The sequence below is a fragment of the Onychomys torridus genome, chromosome 5 (assembly GCF_903995425.1).
Source record: "Onychomys torridus chromosome 5, mOncTor1.1, whole genome shotgun sequence".
Lineage (NCBI taxonomy): Eukaryota > Metazoa > Chordata > Mammalia > Rodentia > Cricetidae > Onychomys > Onychomys torridus.
Genome location: NC_050447.1, coordinates 33,688,740 through 33,713,292, shown reverse-complemented (window position 1 = coordinate 33,713,292; position 24,553 = coordinate 33,688,740). Strand labels below are relative to the sequence as shown.

General features: G+C 44.5%; 1 protein-coding gene across 3 annotated transcripts in view; it reads right to left on the bottom strand.

Annotated features, from left to right (window-relative positions):
* Positions 1 to 24,553, bottom strand: part of Dus2 (dihydrouridine synthase 2) — a 38,801-nt gene that overhangs the window by 8,211 nt on the left and 6,037 nt on the right. The window contains exons 3-10 of one of the 3 annotated variants that reach the window (XM_036188501.1): positions 22,597 to 22,642; positions 15,857 to 15,948; positions 13,954 to 13,997; positions 12,678 to 12,738; positions 10,632 to 10,679; positions 4,193 to 4,258; positions 4,009 to 4,079; positions 496 to 582 (exon numbers count right to left, since the gene is read on the bottom strand). In XM_036188501.1, the coding sequence (XP_036044394.1) occupies positions 496 to 582; positions 4,009 to 4,079; positions 4,193 to 4,258; positions 10,632 to 10,679; positions 12,678 to 12,738; positions 13,954 to 13,997; positions 15,857 to 15,948; positions 22,597 to 22,642 (515 nt within the window). The remainder of the gene's footprint in view (positions 1 to 495; positions 583 to 4,008; positions 4,080 to 4,192; positions 4,259 to 10,631; positions 10,680 to 12,677; positions 12,739 to 13,953; positions 13,998 to 15,856; positions 15,949 to 22,596; positions 22,643 to 24,553) is intronic. The other 2 variants (XM_036188502.1, XM_036188503.1) reach the window with 2 other exon arrangements.

Here is a 24,553-nt window from a genome sequence, read left to right as displayed (position 1 = left end):
TTAGTTTTTTAAGTATTTCTTTTTTATATTTATTTGGTTGGGTGGGTATGGGGAAGATATCTGACATGACCCAAGTGGAGGTCAGGGGTCAAGTTGCAAGTTTCAGTGCTCTCAGGGATGAATTCAGATGGTCAGGCTTGGCTTCAGACAACCTTAACTGCTAAGGAAATCTGCCAGCCCTGTGTTTGTTTTGGTTTTGTTTGGAGTTTTTTGTTTGTTTTGATACAGGGTCTCTCCTATCTGTCCTAGAACTCCTACATAGACCAGGCTGACTTTGAACTCACAGAGCTCCATTTGCCTGACTCCATAGTGCTGGGATTAAAGATGTATGCGGCTTGTATCAGTGTCGTCGTCCCCCAACCCCAGCTGAGGATCGAACCCAGGGCCTTGTGCTTTCAAGTGCTCTACCACTGAGCTAAATCCCCAACCCTGTATCAGTGTGTCTTCTCTGAATGAGGTGGAGCACAAAGTTCACGAGGAAGAGTGGAGGCTTACTTGGCTATGACAGGAATGGAGAGGGTTTCAGCGATGGCTCTTATAACTTCACAGCTGACAGGGTGCTGAGGCCGTTCCTCCCGATTCCTTAAAGATGAAGAAAAGAGATGGGGCCTGGGGGCTGAGAGCCAAAAGCCATAACATTCCTAAAATCCTACTGTCCTTCCTACTGAACCTCAAGCAGATCAGACAGCTATGTGGTTATCTAGGACAGGTTGCTGGGGATGGCCTCCCTGACTTAGGGGAAGAACTCTGTCCTAAGGGGCAAGAGATGAGAAGGTCAAGGCCAGTTCTCAGGGGTCTGAAGATGGGGCACAGCCACAGAGGACCAATGTGGGTGGCCTGGTTCCCAAGGTCACTCTGCTTTTCCCTGGCTTCCCCTTGCCTCTGCCAGAAATAAGAGACAGTGTCACAAAAATGCTGTCCCTACAGTCCCAGCCTTGCCCTTCCCTAGGGACCTGGAACAGCTGTCACTGTTCAGACTGGCCACTCCCACACAGCTGCCGGTGCTGAGGCCACGTTGCACAGCTGATCTTTGGGAGAAGCACCTGACATGGGGTAGGCCCTGTTCCAGGGGCCACCAGGGCAGACCACAGACCATGACCGTCAGGAGAAGCCACTGGGGAAGCAGGACACAACCCAGGGCTCCTTCCTACCAAGGTCAACAGCAAAAAGAGTTCTAGTGCATGAGTTAGCAAATCTTAGGTATGCTACAGCCATGCCTGGCCCAAGCTTTGTGTGGAGACAAGCAGGAGAGGTGACTAACCAGTTCCTGCTTGAACGTAGCTCCTTGCTATATTCTGATTTCTCAGAAGAATATATGCCAAGCCAGCTTCCACCTCTGATTGCTTACATCCCCAGCAGCCAATTTTATACCATACTAAATAGCTGTATTTGCTGAATTTCTGATGGTCAGGAAGTTCTTGCTTAAACTCTCCCAAATCTGTCTTCTAATTGCCTCCAACTTCTGGGAAAAGTAAGTTTTCTTAATATTGTTTGCAAGGCAATGTAGTCACAATCCCATAAAAGCTTCAAAGTAACTATGAAGCAGAAATTGTACTGATTGACAAATGAGGTATGTGATAATTAGAGAGGTTAAATGATTTCCCTAAAGATACAGAGGTAGCAAACGGCAGAGCTGGGATTTCAAATCAGGCTATTGAGTCTAGAGCCCACTGCCTCAGCAAGGAAATCAGTGTATGTATTCATATGCATGTGTCACTTCCAAACCCCCCTAGCTCAACCCACACAGCTCCACTTCACTACTCTAGGTGTCGTTGTTCAGGGTATACCCCAAAATTTAGTACCAGGGATAACCAGCCCCTGAGTTCCCCTACAAAAAGGATGTCAGCCAAAGTCTATTTATCAGGATTACATACAAAAAGACATGCTAGGCACAGGGAGCAAGTTTGACAGGGAGACAGAGAGCAGTCTTCAGAAACACTTTGGCTTAGCAGGCCCTAGTGCTTGTGCCTATCCCAGCACTTGGAAAACTGAGACAAGAATTCAAGGTCAGCTTAGCCCAGTCAGAGCAACAGCGAGAATGCCCCTCTCCCTATTTATGTGCGTGCGTGCGTGCATGCGTGCGTGTGTGCGTGCGTGCGTGCGTGCGTGCGTGTGTGTGTGCATGTGTGTGAAGATGGCCCAGCAGTTAACAGTGCATACTACTCTTATGAAGGACACAAGTTCAGTCCCCAGCACCCACATCAAGCAGCTCACAACCTCCTGGAACTCTAGCTCCAGGGGATCCAACGCTTTTATCTGGACTCTGCAAACATCTGCACTGAGACACACAGATACCACCCACATACATAACTAAAAATAAAATAAATCTTTTAAAAAGAAAAAAAAAGGCTCCCAATAGAGAGTGCATGAGCTATAGACACAAGAACTGTTTAGCAGACATTGGGACGGCCAGCAGTCCAGCAAAGGCAGGCAAGAAAGCCAGTGCCTTCAAATGAACAGCCATCTGTGTGGGGTCCTTCAAGGGAGAAGCCAGTGCTCAATGAAGTGGAAAGGAAAAAGATTCAGTGGCTGTGGTGGCTCATATCTGTAATCCCAGCCTTGGGAGCTAAAACAGAGGATGGAAAGTTCAGGCCAACCTAGGTTGTATAGTGAACCTCTGTCTCAGAGAGAGAGAGAGAGAAAGAAAAAGAGAGAGAGCAAGAGAGAGAGAGGGTGAGAGAGAGAGAGAGAGCATGAGGGGGGGGCAAGAGAGAGAGAGGGAGGGGAGAGAGAGAGAGAGAGAGAGAGATTGATTGATTGATTGATTGATTGATTATAGTGGTGAATACCTATAATCCCATACTTAGGAGATGGAGGCATGAGGATCAGGGGTTCAAGGCCAGCCTCAGCTGTGAGTCAAGTCTAAAACCAGTCTGGGCTCTAGGAGACTTTATAACAACAATCAAGCCAAACGATAAGGGAAATGGACTGGGGATATACCTCAGTGGCAAAGCACTCACCTAGCATATACAAGACCCTGGATTTAATGCCCAGCACAAGGAAAGAAAGAGGTAGGGTGAGAAAGGAAGGAGGGAGGGAGGGAAAGGAAGAAAATGTAAAATTCAAAATTCCAATTCCACCACTTTCTGGCTATGAACACAATTTTAAACAAACTGCACCACTTCCACTCCTCCACACCTCCACTCCTCCACTCCTCCACTCCTCCACTCCTCCACTCCTCCACTCCTCCACTCCTCCACTCCTCCACTCCTCCACTCCTCCACTCCTCCACTCCACACCTCCGCACCTCCACACCTCCACTCCACACCTCCACACCTCCACACCTCCACTGCACACCTCCACACCTCCACTGCACACCTCCACACCTCCACTGCACACCTCCACACCTCCACTGCACACCTCCACACCTCCACACCTCCACTCCACACCTCCGCACCTCCACACCTCCACTCCACACCTCCACTCCACTGCACACCTCCACTCCACACCTCCACTCCACACCTCCACAGCACACCTCCACTCCACTGCATACCTCCACTCCACACCTCCACAGCACACCTCCACACCTCCACTCCACTGCACACCTCCACTCCACACCTCCACTCTACTCCTCCACTCTGTACCTCCACTCCTCCACTCTGCACCTTCCTCCTATGTTTCTTTTCTTCTTCTTTTTTTTTTTTTTTGGTTTTCTAGACAGGGTTTCTCTGTGTAACAGCCCTGGCTGTCCTGGATCTCGCTCTGTAGACCAGGCTGGCCTTGAACTCACAGAGATCCACCTGTGCCTCTGTCTCCCGAATGCTGGGATTAAAAGCGTGCACCATCACTGCCGGGCCCCTCTTGTGTTCCTAATGCTTGAAGTTGTGTCTACGTCAGAGGTAATCAATGAATGAATAAATGCAAGCCCATGAGAGTTTCAATGTTCTCTGGATTCACAGGCTATATCTGAGAGCTAGGCAAAGGTAAGCTAAATACACAGAGAAGTGTTTGTCACGTGGGGTCTGTTGAGGAATCTCCCTGCCAATCACTAAGAAGGCAAACACTCACCTCCCATGAACTGCAATGGCTGAAATGCCAGTCCTCTCTATTCGCTTCACAAGGTTCAGGGTATCTTCTAGCTGGGTAAGAAAGATTACAGCACAAGGTGGTCATTAAGACTCAAGGAAGGAGCTGCTGACTCCTAAGATCTAACATTATCCAAGAGAATCACCTTCAAATAACATATCCTTACCGATGGCAGGATTCGGATTTTACAGGTCACAGGTCTGCGTGTTCCTTTAACAAGAGTGCTGAGGATCTGCAAAGAGGAGTGGACAGGCACATCTGCCTCTTCTGGAACAAACCACACACTGCTTACACTAGTAAACACACCTCCAGGACCCATGGTTGCCAGTAGACAGACAGCTGGTGCGTGCATGACTACTTACATTTATCTGTTGAATGTATTTACATGTAAATGCCATGGAGCAAGGGGGCTGCTCTAGTCTATGCTAAAAGCCCAACACTAGCAAGTCCCTGCCTGGTACATAAAGGTAAAAATATACACACATGTTAAATACACTGAAGGAGGGCTGGAGAGATAGCTCAGAGGTTAAGAGCACTGGCTGCTCTTCCAGAGGTCCTGAGTTCAATTCCCAGCAACCACATGGTGGCTAACAACCATCTATAATGAGATCTGGCACCCTCTTCTGGTGTTCTTTCTGCATGTATGCAGGCAGAACACTGTATACATAATAAATAAATAAATCTTCATGGGACTGACCTAGGCACTCTGCATATATGTTAGACTTGTGTAGCTTGGTCCTCTTGTGGGAGTCCTAACAGTGGGAGCAGAGGCTGTCTCTGACTCTTTCACTGGCTTTTGGGACCCTACTCCTCATACTGGCTCACCTTGCCCAGCCTTAATACATGGGGAGGTGCTTAATCTTCTTGCAACTTGATATGCCATGCTTTGTTGACATCAAGGGGAGACCTGCCCTTTCCTGAACAGAAACGGAGGAGATGTGGATGGGGAGTTGTGGGAAAGGGCTGGGAAGAGAGGATGGAGGAGAAACTATGGCAGGATATAAAATAAACAAATAGAAATCTGTGCTTTCAAAGTCATTGCCCAACACCTCAATATAATCCTGAGGCTTAGTCCTGGGTATAAACACATGACTGAGAGCTTTCTCCTCCTCCTCCTCCTCCTCCTCCTCCTCCTCCTCCTCTTCTTTGTTTTCCAAGACAGGGTTTCTCTGTAGAGTCCTGGCTGTCTCTATAGACCAGGCTGGCCTCAAACTCTGAGATCCACCTGCCTCTGATTCTGAGTGCTGAGATTAAAGGTGTGCATCACCACCCCTCAGTGACTGACAGTTTCTTTTCTGGGTAAAAGGAATATTCCAAATGCTATCCCAGAACTATAGAATGAGAACAAGAAGATCTTTAAGGACCTAGGCTCTGTCCTCATGAATCCTTCTCTTTTGAGAAGTCAGATATACAAATATATAAACCAGAAAGGGAAAATACTACACATTCAATGTATTTTAACTGCTTCTTATACAATTGGAAAAGATTGCAAAGAAAGATCAGTAAGTCACACAGTAGAGTAGTCAAGGAGGTAGCAACATGGAAATCAGAGATCAAGAGAGATATAAATAACAATGAATGTCTGTGGCATTGCTATCTTCTTTCTACATCAAAACTTTCAGGCCAGACACAGGGAAGGAAGGTGACCTCCCAGCACCCTTCCAAAAACAGGACTTCTAACCAAGAGAGGTGCCGCCTAGGCAGTAACTATCAGACAGGCCTGAGTACTTGCATTCATCTTGATTCTAGACAGGGGGCAGCAGAGAGCCGGTTACAGTAAAACAGGCCTTATCTAAGACCAGAGGAAGGCTCTTAAGACATCAGGCCAAGAAACCCTGTAGAAAGGCAGACACTTCACCAGCAAGACCAGTAGGAAGGAAGGAACCCTCTCCAGGTGCTGCCTCAACTCGACAGCACACTAGACCTGATTTCCCAGTCACCCTGGCGAGCAGTAAGGGACATTTGCACTTTAAGGAAGGGAACTGCCAGGCTCACTCTAGCTGGGGCATGGTGGAGTGCTTGGGAGGTAGAGGCAGGAGGAGCAAGCGGTCAAGGTCATTCTTGACTACATAAGGAGAAGGCCACCCAGACTATGTGAAACCCTTCTCAGAAACCACAAATCAACAAGCATCTCCAGGAGGTTTCCTTGCAAGAGCTTACTTTGAACCCTTTGAAACGTGAGGACAAAAGAACATCTGGTCTGATACAGTATTCAGTATCAGAGAACTTCCTTTTGGTTCATTCTAAGTACTTTAGAATTTCTGTTCACATGCACATTAAAGATCAGGAAGGAAATTGGGCAAGGGAAAGACCTAGCCACTTGTAGGATCACACTAGGAAGAAATGGGTACCTCCTGCACCCCCTTTTTTTGTAGTTGAGTGTCTCTGTGTAACAGCTCTGGCTGTCCTGGAACTCACTCTGTAGACCAGGCTGGCCTCGAACTCACAGGATCTGCTGCCTCTGCCTCCTGAGTGCTGGGATTAAAGGCATGCGCCAGTACTGCCCAGCTTCCTGAGGCTATCTTTTTTTTTTTTAATATTTTATTTTATTTGCATTGGTGTTTTGCCTGCATGAATGTCTGTGTGAGGGTGTCAGATCTTGGAGTTACAGACAGTTGTGAGCTGCCATGTGGGTGCTGGGAATTGAACCCAGGTCCTCTGGAAGAGCAGCCAGTGAACCGCTGAGCCATCTCTTCAGCCCCCTGAGGCTGTCTTATCGCCAGGTTAGGTAGCATGAAATCCGTGAAACTAAATCATGCTTCATGTCCCTGCCAGAGAAGGGAAAGAACCAGAAACAAAAATCCATTTCTGAGTAAGGGAATAGCACTTTCACCCATGGACAGGCTGACATGTATGAGATCCTCTCTCAAAAAAAAAAAAAAAAAGAAGAAGAAGAAGAAGAAAGAAAGAGGGAGGGAGGGAGAAAAGGAAGCAGGGGGAAGAAAAAGAAGGAAAAAGAAGTTTGCTATTGTAAGTTCTCTGCCCAACTTCTTGGTTTTAGAGATGGGTTTCACTATATATCCCAAACTGGCCTGGAATCCCTTACATCAAGCAGGATTCCCTCAAATTCACAATCCTTCGGCCTCTTGAGTACTGACTGAGACCATAAGTGTCTGCTACCTTTCTTTTTTAGTTTTGTTTTGGTTTTTTAGGACAAGGTTTCTTTGTGTAATCCTAGCTATCTTGGAACTTGGTCTGTAGACTAGACTGGTCTCAAACTCAGGGATCTACCTATCTGTGCCCCACTCCCCAGTTGCTGAGATTAAAGGCATGTGCCACTACACCTGGCTTAAGCACTTTTTTAAAATATATCTTTTCTTTAACTAACTCAGTTACATTCACAATGTGGCACAGCCACCATCACTACAATTTCCAAAGTTTTTTCCTAACCCCATATGAGCATCTTTTGAGAAAATTTTCAAAGTACCTGCAAAGTTCTCAGCCAGTATACAGCTTGCCAGCACACTGTGGGTCTGAACTGACTCCTGCCCCATATGCCTAGGTCACATCTAACTTCACTGTGGAAGCTGCAACCTCCCTTTCATGAGGGAAACCCCATTGACTAGTCCAAGCTGGCCCACGTAACTGCAGCAGAATGAACTAAGCTTCTGCGACAGAATGCATCACTGCCGCCTCCTGACACAAGTGCCTCATTAAGGTGGGTCGGGGACAGACCCAAACATCAGTGGCCTAAGAAGACAGGAGGATGGAGGACAGTGAGAACACCTGTGTGCACACGGGACTCATAAGCTCCTTCGAGGCATCTCCTACTCGAGTGTGGAAACCACTTTGAGATCCACAGTTATGCACTCTGTTATGCACAGGGGTGGCTGACGGCAGGCTCTAAAGTTCAGGTGCTTACTGAACTGTGGCTAGAGGCTTGAGAACTACCACAACCACCTTTAGCACGAGGAGCCACTGAGCAGGGCTCTAGTGCGGTGCTTAGGACTAAGTCACAGAACTATAGCTCCAGAGTCGGTTCTGTCTGCCACGTATCTGCAACAGGATCTTAAGCAGTTCACTTTTCTCTGTGCTTTGTTTTTGGTCTGTTGAGACAAGGTCTGGCTTTGAACTCTTGCTGCTCCTGTATCCTCCTCCCGACTGCTGGGATTTCAAGTATATGTGTATCACACATCCAATTCAGTTTCAATTAAATATTCTGTTTTGTTTGTCTGAATTTCATTTTTAGTTTTTTTCACCTTGTCTATTTAGTTTGGGGTTTTAGTTTTATATATATATATATATTTATCAAAGAGATAGAAATTGGTCTGGTGGTGTGTGGTGGTTTACATGAGAACGTCCCTACAGGCATGGGACACTTGGTCCTCAGCTGGGGGTGCTGTTTGCAGAGGTTCTGGAGAGGAGCAGCCTTGATGCAGGAAGTACAAAGTTCATCCTCGGGAAGCAGGCCTTGAGAGTTAAAAGCCTCGAACCACTTCCAGTTTACTCTCTCCGATTAAAGTTTGGGGTCAAAGACGTGATCTCAGCTTCCAGCTCCTGCCCAGTTGCTGCCATGATGGACTCTTACCCCTCTGGAAGTATAATCCTATTAAACTCTTGAGACAAGATTTCCCTATGAAGCTCTGGATGTCTTGGAACTCACTATGAAGTCCAGGCTACTCTTGAACTCAGAGATTCCCTTGCCTCTGCCTCCCAAGTGCCAGAATTAAAGGCGTGGACGCCCACTGCCCAGCCAGCCCTTCCTTCTTGAAGTTGGTGTGGTACTTTACTGTAACAACAGAAAAGTAACTAATACATAGAGCCAACACTGGAGAACTGTCTGAGCCCAGGGCTCTGAGACTAGCATGGACAACACAAGGAGACACTGTCTCAGACAGAGACAGAGAAAGCGCAAATGTCTGCCATGTCTACTTCAAGAGACTTTAAAGAACAGATGAGCCGGGCGGTGGTGGCGCACGCCTGTAATCCCAGCACTCAGGAGGCAGAGGCAGGTGGATCTCTGTGAGTTCCAGGCCAGCCTGGGCTACAAAGCGACTTCCAGGACAGCCTCCAAAAGCTACAGAGAAACCCTGTCTCGAAAACTGACAAAAAAAAAAAAAAAAAAGACAAATGAAATACTGTAATGGACGTTGAAAGGAAACTACTTTATAAACAAAGATGCATCGTATAATAGACTACAGGGACATTAACTGAGGCTGAACAATGGAAAAATGAGAAGATACCTAGCATACAGGGACTCCTATACATCCCAGAGGTCCCTTGGCATGATGAATATATAGGAGTGAGGTGTGACGACCAGCACACACCATGGCAGCTCTCACTGGTTAAGTCTGTAGAAAGCACTATGAAGCTCAAAACCCAGGCAGGGAAGTGGGAATGGAGGATAAAAGGACAAAAAAGCCAGTAGAGCAGTAAGGTGAGAGCTGGTAAATTAAGAAAGAAAAGTAGGGCAAAGTTGCTACCCACACATGCCCAGGCAGCCCACAGCACTAGGTATCAAATACCAACCTATCTCCTGGTCCTCATTAAGCCCATTTGTAGACTCTCCAAAGAATGGAAAACAAAGAGAGATTAACTTTAGCTTGCCTCATATAACCCTGACCTGGTTTGCTCTCAAAGGGCACTCAAGAGGCTGAGGCAGGAGGATTGCTCAGAGTTCAAGGCCAGTCTAGGCTATATAGAGTACCAGGCCAGCCAAAATTATACATCAAGATCCCATCTCAAAAAAGGAGTAGGAAGCAGGGGATGGGAAGTGGCCTGTGGTACACTCTATCTATATGGCCCATATGCAGGGACATCCTGTCACTCTCATCCAGCCCCCTAGGAGAGGCCTGCCCATCTACACACACAGACTTTTGAGCATGCCCTTACCCACAGTGATTTGCCCTCTGCTCTCAGATAATCCTGGAAGACAAAGTGGTAAGAGAGAGGAGGCCACACCTGAGTTCTCAGGCCCTCTGGCTCTCAGTGACAGAACTCAAGTGCACTGAAGGCAGACTGAGGGTTCCTAAATCTAGCTGCATATCAAATTTACTTTTTAAAATTTTTCAGGCCAGGGCTGGAGAGATTTCTCAGCAGTTAAGAGTGCATCATGTGAGCTGGAGAGATAGCTCAGAGGTTAAGAGCACTGGCTGCTCTTCCAGAAGATCCAGGTTCAATTCCCAGCACCCACATGCAGCTCACAACTGTCAGTAACTCCAGTACCAGTAGATCCAACACCTTCACACAGACATACATGCAGGCAAAACACCAATGCACATGGAATAAATAATTTAAAAAAAAAAAAAAGAGGGTTGGGGATTTAGCTCAGTGGTAGAGCGCTTGCCTAGCAAGCGCAAGGCCCTGGGTTCAATCCTCAGCTCCAAAAAAAAAGAAAGAAAGAAAAAAGGGGAAAAAAAGAGTGCATCACGTTATTGCAGAGGATCCCATCTGTTAACTCCATCTCCAAGGGGTCCAATCATCTTTTCAGGCACTACATATATAGTGCAGACAAAACACCCATAACGCATAAAAATAAATAAATTAAAATTTTCCCCTCTGGGACCCAAATAGAGAGTCTAGGTGGACTTCAGTAAATCTGGAACAGGAGAGACATTTTAGGAAATTGAAATCACAGAATGTTTGAGGACCCTACTGTCACTTACCTTCTCAATCTTGTCAGGGTCTGACAACAGAGCAGCTCCCATCCCTCCCTAAGGAGAAGCACACAGAAGGTCTTACGACTGAAGGACAACGGTACCAACCCGGGTAAGGCAACATAGTGTAGCAACAAGGTAGCCAAGGACCACTGGAAACTGGCATTTTCCTAACCACAGAGGAAGGCAGCCTTGTCTGAACAACACAGATCCCATCAGGAACCAGAATGTGATGAATCTGAAAAACTATCACTCTGACCATTTTTTGTAAAACCATGTATCAATCTAGAAATGGCACTAAAATTTTATTTTTTAGGACTTCACATCCCCATAGAGACCTCAGAGTCATAACAAACTGAACGCACCATCTACTGTATCCTTAAAATAAGGAGTCCACCTGAGCATAATGACACACATACTCAGGGGGCTGAGTCAGGAGGATCAAGAGTTTGAGGCCAGCCTCAGTTACACAGTGGTGAGTTCAAAGCTAGCTTGTATTTCACAGATATATCCTGTGTCAAACAAAACCAAAGAAGTCCAGCAAATGGAACCCACCAACTCACAGAGCAACTTAAAGTCCAACAATGACAGCAATGGTTCTCTCTCTCTCTTTTAAAACTTTTTAGCATTTATTTATTTTGTGTGTTTGTGTGTGTGTATACATGTGTACAGCAGATCAGAGGACAACTTTCAGGGGTCAGTTCTCCCCTTCCATGTGCATCCTGGGGTTTGAACTCAGGTCATAAAGCTTGGTGACAAGCACCCTTATCTAGTGAGCCATCACTCCTGCCAAATGGTTGTTTCTTGACGATAGACTTATTTACCAATAATTTTCCTGCTTTTTTTCATATCTATCTGTATTTCTGAAGTATTGGACAATATTATGAATTACTTTGTGTTTTGTTTTATTGACACAGAATCATGTTATATAACTTCTGGCTTTGAACTCATTGATCCTCCTGCCTCAGCCTGAGTGCTAAGATTACAGTTGTAAACCACATTATCTAGCTGCTGTGAGTTATTTTAATAAATCACGGGTGGGGAATAGAGAAGGGATTTTTTTTGTTTTTCGAGACAGGGTTTCTCTGTGTAGTTTTGGTGTCTGTCCTGGATCTCGATCTGTAGACCAGGCTGGCCTCGAACTCACAGAGATCTGCCTGGCTCTGCCTCCTGAGTGCTGGGATTAAAGGCATGCACCGCCACCACCTGGCGGAATTTTTTTAATATGTACGTAACTGTGTGTATATATGCCACATGTGTGGGCATGCCCTCAGAGCCCAGAAGAAATCAAGTCTCCTAGAGCTGGAGTTACAAGTGGTCATGAGCTGCTTCACTTGTGTGCTGAGAACTGAAGCCAGGTCCTGGAGATCAGCAGGCTCTCTTAACTGTCAAGCCATCTCTCTAGCCCTAGAGGGAGGATCGCTATCAATTTAATATGATTTACTGTTCATGTATGTATGTATGGTGTGTGAGGACGGGGTACGTGCATGCCACAGCACATGTGTGGAGGTCAGAGGACAACTTTTAGGAGTTGATTATCTCCTTCCACAGTAGAATTCAGAGATTGAATTCACATCATCAGGCCTGTGTGGTAAGCAGTTTTACCCAGTGAGGCAGCTTGCTGACCCATAGGATCTGCAAAAGTCTGAATTCATTAAAAATAAAGTGAAAGAGCTGGAGATGTAGCTCAGTTGGTAGAATTCTTGCTTAGCACACATGAAGACCTGGGTTAAATCCCTATACCTCATAAAACTGGATTTGGTAGCAATATCTGTAATCCCAGCACTTGAGAGTAAAGACTGTTGACTCAGAAGTTCAAGTTCAAGGTGTAGCTTAGGCTAGCCTCCAAATAATCATCCTCCAGCCTTTGCCTTTGCAAATTCAGATTACAAGTATGTACCATCATACCTAGCCTAATAACATCCCTTTGAGCATTTTCCTCATCCAGCACAGGATCCAGCTGGCCCATACTGGTACTATACTTAGCTGTCATGTATAGTTAGTCTCTTTAATCTGCACAGATATACTTATAAGGAATGTAAAGAAATCATTTACCTTTGTAGAATACTCTTTTGGACAGCCCATGTTGACATCAATACCAGCTACATCATTTTCTCTGGAAAAACATAAAGGAGAAAAGGTAATAAATACTCTACTTGAGGGAAGAAAATTCATGAAAGATAAAGGGGTTCTGTGCTCCCGATTCTCCTGGGCCTGTGAAATACTAATTCTCAATGACAAAAGCTGAAAATCAGAAAAGAGCCCATCCCCAAACTGTGACTGCCTCATCTGAGCAGAGTCCCAGAAGAAAGACATAAGGAATACATATCTATAAAGAGCTGGATGCAGAGGACTTACTACACTGAGACCACATCAGGTATTTCAAATACTATCTGAACTCCATCCTAGGACTATCATTCCAGCTGGGATCTGGGAGCCATTTGTCAATGTAGACAAGTGGTATGAGCAGAGGCCATTGCCAGAGCACATCTTCTATAAAAGTTACTAAACTGAGCCAGGTGTGGTGGCACACATATGTAATCCCAACCCTCAGAAAGGGGAGGCAGGAAGATCAGGTTTGCGGCAAACCTGGGCTACACAGGAGAGAAAAAGGGGAGGAGGAGACGGTGCTGGTGGTAGTTGGAAAGGCTGGCTTCATTTGCTGAGCTGCAAAACTGGCTACTCCAAACAATTCTGGGGTACAGGAAAGATCCTCACATTATCCACTGGTTCATAATAGTTTGGGATATGTAGCAATTATGGCCTGAGTTCTTTCTTACTCACAGTCATTAGTCACAAGAGCTAGTGTGAAATATTCATTATGTACCACATGTTGCAAAGACATGGCATGCATTATTTCATTTGCTGTTTCCTATAATGCCAGAGGTTGACAGGCATCATTTTATAAATAAGAGGACGAAGTTCTCAGTGGTAATAGGTAATTTACCTACATTCACACAACTGGGCTCTGCTTTAACTCCGAAGGTCATCACTTCAACCACGCTTTCTCCTGACTGTTAAATCAGGAAGGAGTAAATCTTATCTACATTTCATGAGGTTTAAAGCTTCAGGAATCCCAGAAGAATTCCTGGAAAGGGAAATCCCATGAATAAACACTAAAAGGAGGGCTCAATACAGAGGGTCTCTCGGATATAACCATAGTGGGTATTTAAGAGCCCCAGGCCAGCCTTCAGATAGCACAGGGAAAGAAAACCACCTTCACCTGAAAACAGAAAGTAAGGGGCCAGGAAACAGAGGATGGGTTGCTAGTGATATTGAGTCTCACAGCTTACAGAAGAGACAAGGCATTCCCAAGGCGGGAAGAACTTACACAAGCCTGGCCACAGCAAGGGCTCTCTCTGCGTCTGAAGTCCCCTGGGAACACAAGAAACTACATCAACCTGTCTTGACACAGTGCACACATGTAGACAAACACACCTATTGGTATCTTACACACACATACATACATGCATGCATACATATGCATATGCCAGGAAGTATAAGAGTCAGGCCCACTCCGGGCTGGAGAGATGACTCAGCAGTTAAAAGCACTGGTCGCTCTTCCCAAGGATCTCAATTCAATTTCCTGCACCTCCATGTCTGTAACTCCAGTTCCAGGGTATCCAACAACCTCTGGAGGCACCAGACATACACAAGGTGCACAGACATACATGCAGGCAAAACATCCATATACATAAAATAAAATAATAATAATAACTAAAAAAAAAGGGGGGGGGGTCAGGCACTAGACTTGCTCACCAACAAAGGAAAAAGATGAACTCAGAAGGACCAGACAACCTCATTAATGTCATGGTGACTTTCACACAGGGGCTGGAGAGGAGCTCAGTAAATAACATGCTTGCTGTGCAAGCATGAAGGTCAGAGTTCAGACCACTAGCACCCACATAAAAACCAGGCAGGGACCTACAAGACAGCATGGAGGGTAAAGGCATTTGCTGCCAAGAATGTCAACTTGAGATCAATCCCTGGGACATATGAGGTAGTCCTGCAAGTTCCCCCCTTACCTCCACATGTGCACTATGGCGCGAGCGCGCACGCGCGCACGCACACACACACACACACACACACACACTAAATAATGTAATAAAATTTTACTTTAAAAAATTGGGCAGAAGTGGCAGTGCTCACAAGGCAGATACAGAGGATCCCTGGAGCAAGCTCTGGGTTCAGCAAGAGACCTGCCTCAGTCAACAGAATGAAGAGCAATCATGGAAGATATCAAACATCAACTTCTGATACACACACACACACACACACACACACACACACATACGCACACACACGCCACATACCAAAATAGGGGAAAAATTTATAGCACATATTTATTTATCCATCACTCAAATTCTACAATTAATATTTCACCATGTGTTTTGTCTATCCATTGTTACTAAATTAAAAAAAAAAATATCTAAATGTCATTCAGGAGCTATTCCTAAATAAACACCAAGCTATGCCTAAACAAAGACAGAAGAAAAGCCAGCCAGGTGGTAGTGGTGCACACCTTTAATCCCAGCAGTTGGGAAGCAGAGGCAGGTGGATCTCTGAGTTCAAAGCCCGTCTGGTCTACAGAGTGAGTTCCAGGACAGCCAGGGCTAAACAGAGAAACCGTGTCTTGAAAAACCAAAAAAAAAAAAAAAAAAAAAGAGCCGGGCAGTGGTGGCACACGCCTTTAATCCCCAGCACTCGGGAGGCAGAGACAGGTGGATCTCTGTGAGTTCAAGGTCAGCCTGGGCTACAGAGCAAGATCCAGGAAAGGCACAAAGCTACACAGAGAAACGCTGTCTCAAAAAAAAAAAAAAAAAAAAAAAGGAAAGAAAAAACAAAGAGAAAAGATCAATTATAATTAATCTGTAACATAAATTTTAACTGATCTTTAGAAAACCTAAGATTTTTATATATTCTCTATAAAAACAAACATTTTGGCCAGAATAATCAATCCTCAGGATTAAAAATAAATAAATACAGAAGTCATATCAAACAGATAATTCCTATAATTAACTAAGTTTGAGACTGGAGACAGACCAGATTGCAACAACTTGATTTCCAATCTCCAACAGTGTACCTAACCATGAATGAATCTCTGAAAAACATTCAAACCAAATACATAGGCTGCCACCACTGTACACTGTACACTGGCAGGTATAAACAGGAAATTCTAGAAAATAGGGACCCTCAGAAGGATACCAGACACTGGAGTGGGAAGTGTCTCTTACCATTTGGAAAACCACCCTGTTCTGTTCTCTTTCACATGTACGGAAAACTACTCGGTCATCAGGAGCAACAAAGTCCACTGTGCTGAGCACCTCTGCAAGAAAACAAACCACCTAATTAAGACGCAAGTTCAACTTAGCCGAAGCCTTGGAAGCCACAGCAAAACTACCAACTGGAAAGTGGAAAAGTAGATTCTAGATATATATTCTCCCATCTCTCTTTTCTTTATTTTTGGTTTTGGTTTTGTTTTTTTTTTTTTTGAGACAGGGTTTCTCTTCTATCTCTTTTCTTCCTTTGTTTATTTATTTATTTATTTATTTATGGTTTTATGATTTTGTTTTTGTTTTGTTTTGTTTTGTTTCTTTGAGACAGGGTTTCTCTGTGTACCAGCCTTGGCTGTCCTGGAACTTGCATTGTAGACCAGGGTGGCTTCAAACTCATATACATCTGCCTGTCTCTGCCTCCAAAGTACTGGGATTAAAGCCATGTGCCACCATACCTGGCTTGATATATATTCTTAAAGGAAATAAATATGCACTTAGAAGCTTTTTGAGTTGCTAATGATGGTCTCTTTTCAGAGTGATGGTAGCTCAGATTACAATTATTTGATAAATGGCATGTTTATAGTTAACGTTCTGCAATTTTTAACATGCTATTATCATTTTAGCTAGGAGAAAGGGACATATAGAAAACTTGGGGGTTGGGGATTTAGCTCAGTGGTAGAATGCTTGCCTAGTAAGCACAAGGCCCTGGGTTCGATCCTCAGCTCCAAAAAAAGAAAAAAAAAAGAAAACTTGAGCCCAAGCTGCTCTAAAAAGTAGCACTGTAAAGTTCAGCAAAGTTATCATTCCTTAATTATGCAGTGCCCAGACAGCCTTCTTTACTCCCTTATTTACTACAATTTATTTATGACTTGTAAATCAATATTTTTAATATCTCTAATCATTCACAGGCAGACAAAATGTGGCCAAAAAAAAAAAAAAAAAATCGAGTCACTTTCCCAGCTGAGATCAAGCAAGGGCATATTCTTCTTGTTTATTTTCATACTGTAGTATACCTCAGAGCCAAGCACTCGTGGAGCATACCGGTAATCCTACCACTTGAGAGGCTGAGGCAGGAAGATCAGGAGTTCAGACTCATTTTCAACTACACAATGAGTTCAATGCCAGACTAGGCTACATGAGACCCCGCCTCAAAAAAATTATTTTTTAAGTAATATTTAGTGGTTCTTTTATATATATATAGTCACTCTTTAAAATGACTCCAAGCAGGTCTGGTCTACAGAGTGAGTTTTAGGAAAGCCTGAGCTACAGAGAAACCTTGTCTGTAAAAACCAAAATAAAATAAAATAAATAAAATGACTTCAAGCATAGAGATAAAGAGCTATGTAGTGTTTCTAACACTGTTTCTTTCTGTTTAATTTAAAATTTTTTATTTTTATTTTATGGGTATGGGTGTCTTGCCTGCATGTATATCTGTGTACCACTCATGTGCCTGCTGCTCTTAAAGGTCAGAGAGGGCATTGGTTCCCCTGGGACTGGAGTTACAGATGGCTGTGAGATGCCATAGAGTACTAGAAATTGAACCTGGGTTCTCTGCAAGAACAGCCAGTGCTTTTAACCACTAACTCATTTCTACCCTTTTTTTGTTTTGTTTTGTTTTTTGTTTTTTTGAGACAAGGTTTCTCTGTGTATAGCCCTGACTGTTCTGGGACTCACTCTGTAGATCAGGCTGGCCTGGAACTCACAGAGATCCACCTGCCTCTGCCTCCTGAGTGCTAGGATTAGAGCGTCTGCCACCACTGCCTGGCTTTGTCTACAATTCTAATACTGTTTCTAATCACAAAAAGGTTGAGATGAGCTTAGTGGACGAAACACATGTGTTGGAAATTTTCTTCTATTTTTATTGTTGTTGTTTTTCTTTTTTATCTTCTTTTCTTTTTTAATTTAATTTAATTTATTTATTTATTTATTTTTGAGGCAGGGTCTTTCTATATAGCTCAAGCCTTGAAGTCTTGATCTTCCTGCCTCTGCCTTCCAAAGGCTGGAGTTATTCTTTCTTAGTGACCTTCCACATGCTAGATAAATATTCTACCACTGAACTGTATCCTCAACCCTAGATAACCTTCAATCAGGCATGAATTACACGTAGTTGTGATGTATATGTGCACATACACATGCCTTGGTATGTATTGAATAGTATGACTTTGAATAGTAACACATGTAAAACAAGGTTATACTGATCAAGTGACGAAAGTGTGACCAGAGGCTTAAAGGAATCTAGTTTTGTGCTGTTTGATTTTGTTTTTATAATTTTTTATTTTATATGTATGTGTGTTTTGCCTGCATATATGTCTGTGTACCATATGCATGCCGTGCCCTCTGGGGCCAGAAGAGGGTGTCAGATCCCCTGGAACAGGAGTTACAGCCCCTTGGTTTGATTTCTGTTTGTTTTGTTTTTCTTTTTTCTTTTTTTTTTTTCTTTTTTGAGCTGAGGATCAAACCCAGAGCCTTGTGCTTGCTAGGCAAGCACTCTACCACTGAGCTAAATCCCCAACCCTTGTTTTGTTTTTCAAAATAGAGTCTCTCTGTGCACCCCTGGCTGTCCTGAAACTTATTCTGTAGACCAGGCTGTTTTCAAACTCAGATTTGTCTGCCTCTGCCTCCGAAGTGCTGGGATTAAAGACATATGCCACCACTGCCTGATAGTTTGATTTTTAAATACAAGGTCTCAAATGGTCCACATTGGCCTTACACTTGCCTTGAACTCCTGATCTTTCTGCTTTCACCTCCCAATGCTGGGGTTACAGAGGTGTAATCCTAAACCTGGTGCTAAAATCTAATTTTCTATCTCCTTAGGGCTGATGGCTTAGTGCTTACATAATTAGTGTCCTCAGCAGCAACTTTATTGAACGTAACTACAAATAAGTTGATCTCATCTGGTCTCTATAATCCTGGCTGGCTGGGGCTGGCTATGTAGACCAACTGGACTCAAATTCACAGGGCTACTCCTGTCTCCGCCTCCAAAGAACTGGGACTAAGGGTGTGTACCACCATACCGGCTCACCTATTCTTAATTCTTTGTTTTGTTTTGTTTGTTAAACAAGGGGTCTTGAGTTTCATTTACTCTTCTTACTTAAATTTTTCATTTACTCTTTAGTAGTACTATTAACTTTCAAAGAAGACTACTACATAAAAAGATAAAATGTGGCAGATGACTGAATATGCCTATACCACAGACTATCTTAAGAATCCAGCGCTGCCAGGAAGACACCTATGTGGGCCGAAGGCTGCCACCCAGGCCCAGATCCAGTGTTTCGAGTCAGTCCACTCCAACATCTACCCCATCTACAAGCTGCTGGAGCTCGTGGGGAAGCTGGTCCTGCAGAACCAGATGCTATTACTGAGTAGGGCTGGTCCTCAGCCCCCAGCTGGCCCCCAGCATGGAGCACTGGTGCTGCCTGTATGCTACAAAACAAAGGTTAAGCTCAGCAAGCCAACACTGAGGGCTGAGAGGTGTGCAGCAGCCTGGAACTCGCACAGAACCTGCCCTGACATCCTGCCTAGCTGCAAAATCACCCTGACTCTGGGCAACAACAGGATATCTGAGACAAGTCTTGGAGAGGTTCCAGTATTTATGGTGTGTCAGAAACCAGAAACCTTGAACCAGACCAATGACTTGTTGGAATGAATATTTCCATGTAAAGCTGTTTGGGGAAAAAAAAAACAAACAAACAAAAAAACCTGTGTGACACTACAGTTTCCAATATCATTGTGACAAATAAATATAAGATGGAGAGGTGGGAAAGTCAGAGGAACAGAGCAGTGAGTGTGTTGTGAAAAAAGGTAGAACTACAGAAACAACGACATCAGTGACAGATGTGAGAGAAGGCTGTCAGGGGTAGGGGACTCACTGTCGCCGAGTAAGGTCACCAGGGTGGTGTGTATCAGTCTGGACTTTCGTAGACTCAATCCCCAAACACATCGTCCAGCCAAACAATCACTCCGGCTCTGAGCCATGCTGACATCTTTGGTCTGTGCTGCTGCCAAGGGCCATGCTGGGGTCCGGGTTTTGATGCAGCTGGGGTTGTGTTGACGTCTATGGCCAGTGTTACCACCAAAAGCCATGCAGATGTCTGTGGTCTGTGCCAAAGCCTGAAGCCATGTTCATGGACTGGACTGCCAGTGGGGACCACAGTGGTATCTATGGCCTGTGCCTTGGAGGCCATGATGATGTCTGTGGCCCATGCTGTAACAGAGGGCTGTGTTGGTGCCCATGGTCTATACTGCCACCAGAGACCATGCTGACCAATGTCAGTTGCATGGGCTGTTGCCAAAAACATGTAGAAGTCCATGATGTGTAATCCCTCTGACTATAAATGGCAAGGAGGCTACTTCCGCAGTCGTATTTGATGAGTGCAGACTCACAGTTGAGAAAGGGACATAGAAGGATTCTGTGACAGCACCCCCTCCCCACCAAAAAAAAAAAAAAAAAAAAAAAAAAAGGAACAGCCTAAACAAGAAGCCATTGAAGATAACTCTTAAATTGTGATAAGGGCCAGAAGTGGTGGCGCACACCTTTGATCCCAGCACTCAGGAGGCAGAGGCAGGCAGATCTCTGAATTTGAGGTCAGCCTGCTCTACAAAACTAGTTTTAGGACATTTGGGGTATGCAAAGGAACCCTGTCTCCAAAAACAAAAAAGAAAGAGAAGAGAAGGAAGTGCTATTCAGGCTGAAATACTCAGCTTGTGGACAGCACCACCTGCCAAAACTAAAACAAAGGTCTAATCCATCAAAGCCCATAGTTCTGGGAAAGTCTCTAAATGCACTAACCTCACTTTCTGGCTTCTGTAGTTCAGCTTCTGGCTACTTGCTCTTGTTAACTGAAGTATGTCAACCTAGAACATGGTTTTCATGCTTAAAAGATAACTCCGAGAAAGGCTCAGGGCTACACTGGGATCCCACCCATCCAGTGTAGTTGATGGCCAACTAATAAAGACTTTCTATTGGCTTAGACCCATGTCTGGGCAGTCCTCTCTGGTGAATAGCCCACAGCAGTTATAAAAGGTAAAGGGATGACTTGGAAAAGTGACAGCCAAAGATGGTAAGAAGTCTAAGACCATATAAAACTGGTGTGTTGGGTTGGGGATTTAGCTCAGTGGTAGAGCACTCGCCTAGCAAGCACAAGGGCCTGGGTTCCGTCCTCAGCTCTAAAAAAAAAAAAAAAAAAACAAAAACCCGGTGTGTTTATTATGCGGCATTATAACAGCAAAATACTGGACCACTAAAGAGCTGATGACATCCATTCTGATAGAGTCACCTACAGTTTCTGACACAGAAAATATCCTAGCAGAAAAAGAAGTGGCAAAGCAGAATGTGAGGCAGAATCCCCAGGGGAAAGACAAACAAGTCACATTTATATATGAACACTATGCTTATTGTATGTGTAGGAAAATATACACTATTCCTTTTGTGATTTCCACTTTAGGTATGGGATTCTGGAACATTTTTGTTTTCTAGGATATACAGCTCTGTAATACTAAAATTTATTTTGATCAATGTCTCAAAACCAGGCCTTAGATTCTCAATTCCTCTGTCAAAGCGATGAGGTTCAGGTACACATTACCACGGCTGGCCCAGTAATACTGAAGTTTGTTTGTTTTAAGACAGGGTTTCACTAACTATGTAGTTTTAGTTAGCCTGGAACTCACTATGTTGACCAGGCTTGCCTAGAACTCACAGAGATCAGCCTGCTCTGCCTCCCTCCCAAGTGCTGGGATTAAAGGAATGCACCACTGTGCCCAGCTCTAAATTTTCATAAAACAAAATAAAATATAAATTTAAAATAAACAATACTACATAACTGTAATCCTAGCAATTAAAAGGTAGAAGCAGGACTATCAGGAGCTCAAAGTCATCCTCCACCACCCAGCAAGTTCAAGGACAGCCCAAGAAAACAAACAAATAAAATCTCTAGGCCCTTAAAGATCACAATGCTAATCAAAGATAATCAAGTCCATCAATAAAGCAGAAGGAACTCACAATGCATCACAACTACTTCCATCCCACAGAGCTTAATGTGTGCTAAGTACTTGCTGGTACTTTATCTCCTTTAAGCAACAATCCAGCTCTACGAATGAAGTAAAACTAGGCTTATGATTTTCATTTCTCTACTAAGAAACTTTGACAGAGACAAGACATGAGATTTGCTCAAGGTCACTCAACTACTAGATGTCTGATGTGGGCCCAGTACTAAAGTTATCCTTACTCCAGGGCCCTTAACATACTACCTACACTATGAAATATGGAAATTTCAGGGCTATCAAGTCTAAGGGAAAGCCATTCATAGCCTGTTTCATAACTGATTTATTTGTTTATTTCTGTGAGGCTGAGGATCAAACGTAGGCTTTCAAACATGTTAGGCGAGCACTTTACCAATGAACTACACCTCTGAACCTCACAGTCCAATTTGAGTACATGGTTATGATTCCATGCCCCATGTCTGTGATTTCAACTACTCGAGAGGCAGAGGTAGAAGTCAGGTGTTTAGGGGCAGTCTAGTCAACAATATGGCTCTTGTCTACTTAAGGGCACTACATCTGAAGAGCAGTGACTGCTCGAGGGAGCAGGTGATCTATGCAATTACATAATACAACAAGGAAGGATGCTGGGCAAAGGCAGTGACGGTTCTGCTTGAGCCACCTGGGCACACACACAATCTGGAGGCCAGGGCTACACTTACCATTTACAACTCGCTTGCACTGAAGCATCTTAAGGTCAATCAGCTCCTGCAGAGGAATCAGAAGACATCCATCAGTCCTGGACACCAGGCCTCCACACAAATGGGAGATCTTTATTATATTCTTGATGACCACTATTTAGCCAATAACCACAACACTGACAACAACCCACAGCTTTGGGGACACACTGTCCTGTTTCCTACAACTAGGCATGGCAAGCAAGGCCCTGAGTGAGCTACCGTGAAGCTGCTGTTTTCTCCAGGAGATATTGGGCTAACAAGGATGAGCCACTCGGAGTGCTGGAAAGAAGAGAACTGTCCAGGATACAGACACTGAGACACTGTTCTTAGAGGCTAGTCTCAGCTCAAGCTCCACCACTTCAAAGGATCCTCCCACTGCAATTTTTTTTTCTTTTTTTTTTTTTAGTTAAAAGGGAGGTTTATTTTGTAGGGTAACTTACAAATGAAGGGATAGGTTGTAGGGTCTGGCAAAGGTATGGCACAGTCCGGCGGTGTTCTCTGGAGAACTCTGCTCGGTCTACCTCCAGCGTCCCGGGTCCCCGAACCAAGAGAGACCTCTCCTCTCCACTCTGGGTCTTCAGCTTCCTCCCTCAGCCCCACCTTGTGGGCGTGACCATTACTGAAGCCTCAATGGGGGTTGGAACTTCCAGGCCAAGTCTGGGATGGCTACCCACTACTGTCTGTGACCTTGACTATGGCCAGACTTAAGCAGTGTCTAGAAGATACTGCTGAGCCTTGCAAAGAAAGCACATGTTGCTGGGCGGTGGTGGCGCATGCCTTTAATCCCAGCACTGGGAGGCAGAGGCTGGCGGATCTCTGTAATTTTGAGACCAGACTGGTCTACAGAGCGAGATCCAGGACAGCCAGGGTTATACAGAGAAACTCTGTCTCAAAACAAACAAACAAACAAACCAAAAAAAAGAAAGCAGATGTTACTAGGCCGCTCTAAATCCCTCACTAAGGTACTCCTCCCACAATCATGGTTTTGTCTTTGAAAGCTCTACACCTCTGATGTAGGGACAAAGGAAGAACACCCTTCTCATTGCACATGCTCCAAGGCCTTAGAAAAGCCCTCCCCTTTGCCCAGCCCTCTGCTCTCTCTCTCTTCCCATTCAAAGGCAGCCACTACCTTGGGTTTGTTCCCAATATATCTCTTGTGTGAGGTTTGTTGCACAGTGTAACTTTGTGGTATTTCTTGGCTCCTGGCTGCCAAGATACCCTTGTGCTGGAAATAACCCTTACACCTGATCTTGGGCATCAAGAGACTTTTCAGAGGCACATGGTCTGGCCCACTCTTGGTCTGGCCATAAAAAGGACTCAAAGCTGTAATGGGCTTAATCAGCATGGTGGTCAATAACTATACCACACGGATCATTTCATTACCCCTTCCCCATTTCCAACAGAAGAGTGGCTTCCTAACCTTCCTATAAGCCTATAGGGACCTCTTGGCTGAATTCCTTCCATTAATTCTTCCTTCTTTGCCTGTCACCTCAGAGAAGGGCATGTCCTACCACTTTGCCAAGAAGCTTAGGCTGGTGTTGTGAAGCGATTTCCTCCAAGATAAAACCTTTCCTCCTGGAGGAAAGCTAGCTAACCACACTAGATAAAATGTTTTGTTTAGTTTTTCTTTCCAGACAGGGTTTCTCTGTGTAGCTCTGCCTGTCCTGGAACTCACATTGTAAGTCAGGCTGGCCTTGAACTCACAGAGCTCAGCCTGCCTTTGGCTCCCAAGTGCTGGGATTAAAGGTATGTGCCACAAGGCCTGGCTAACACTGGATATTCTAAAGACAGGTGAAATCTTCCATCCTTTCACCTTCTATGCTGGAGGGAATCTCTCAAAGACACAGGATGTGAAACATTCCTTCCTGAAGGAGAGCACCTTAGGCTCAGGAAGTAAACAACTCAAAGGCTTCAGGAAGTTACTGAAACTGATCAGATA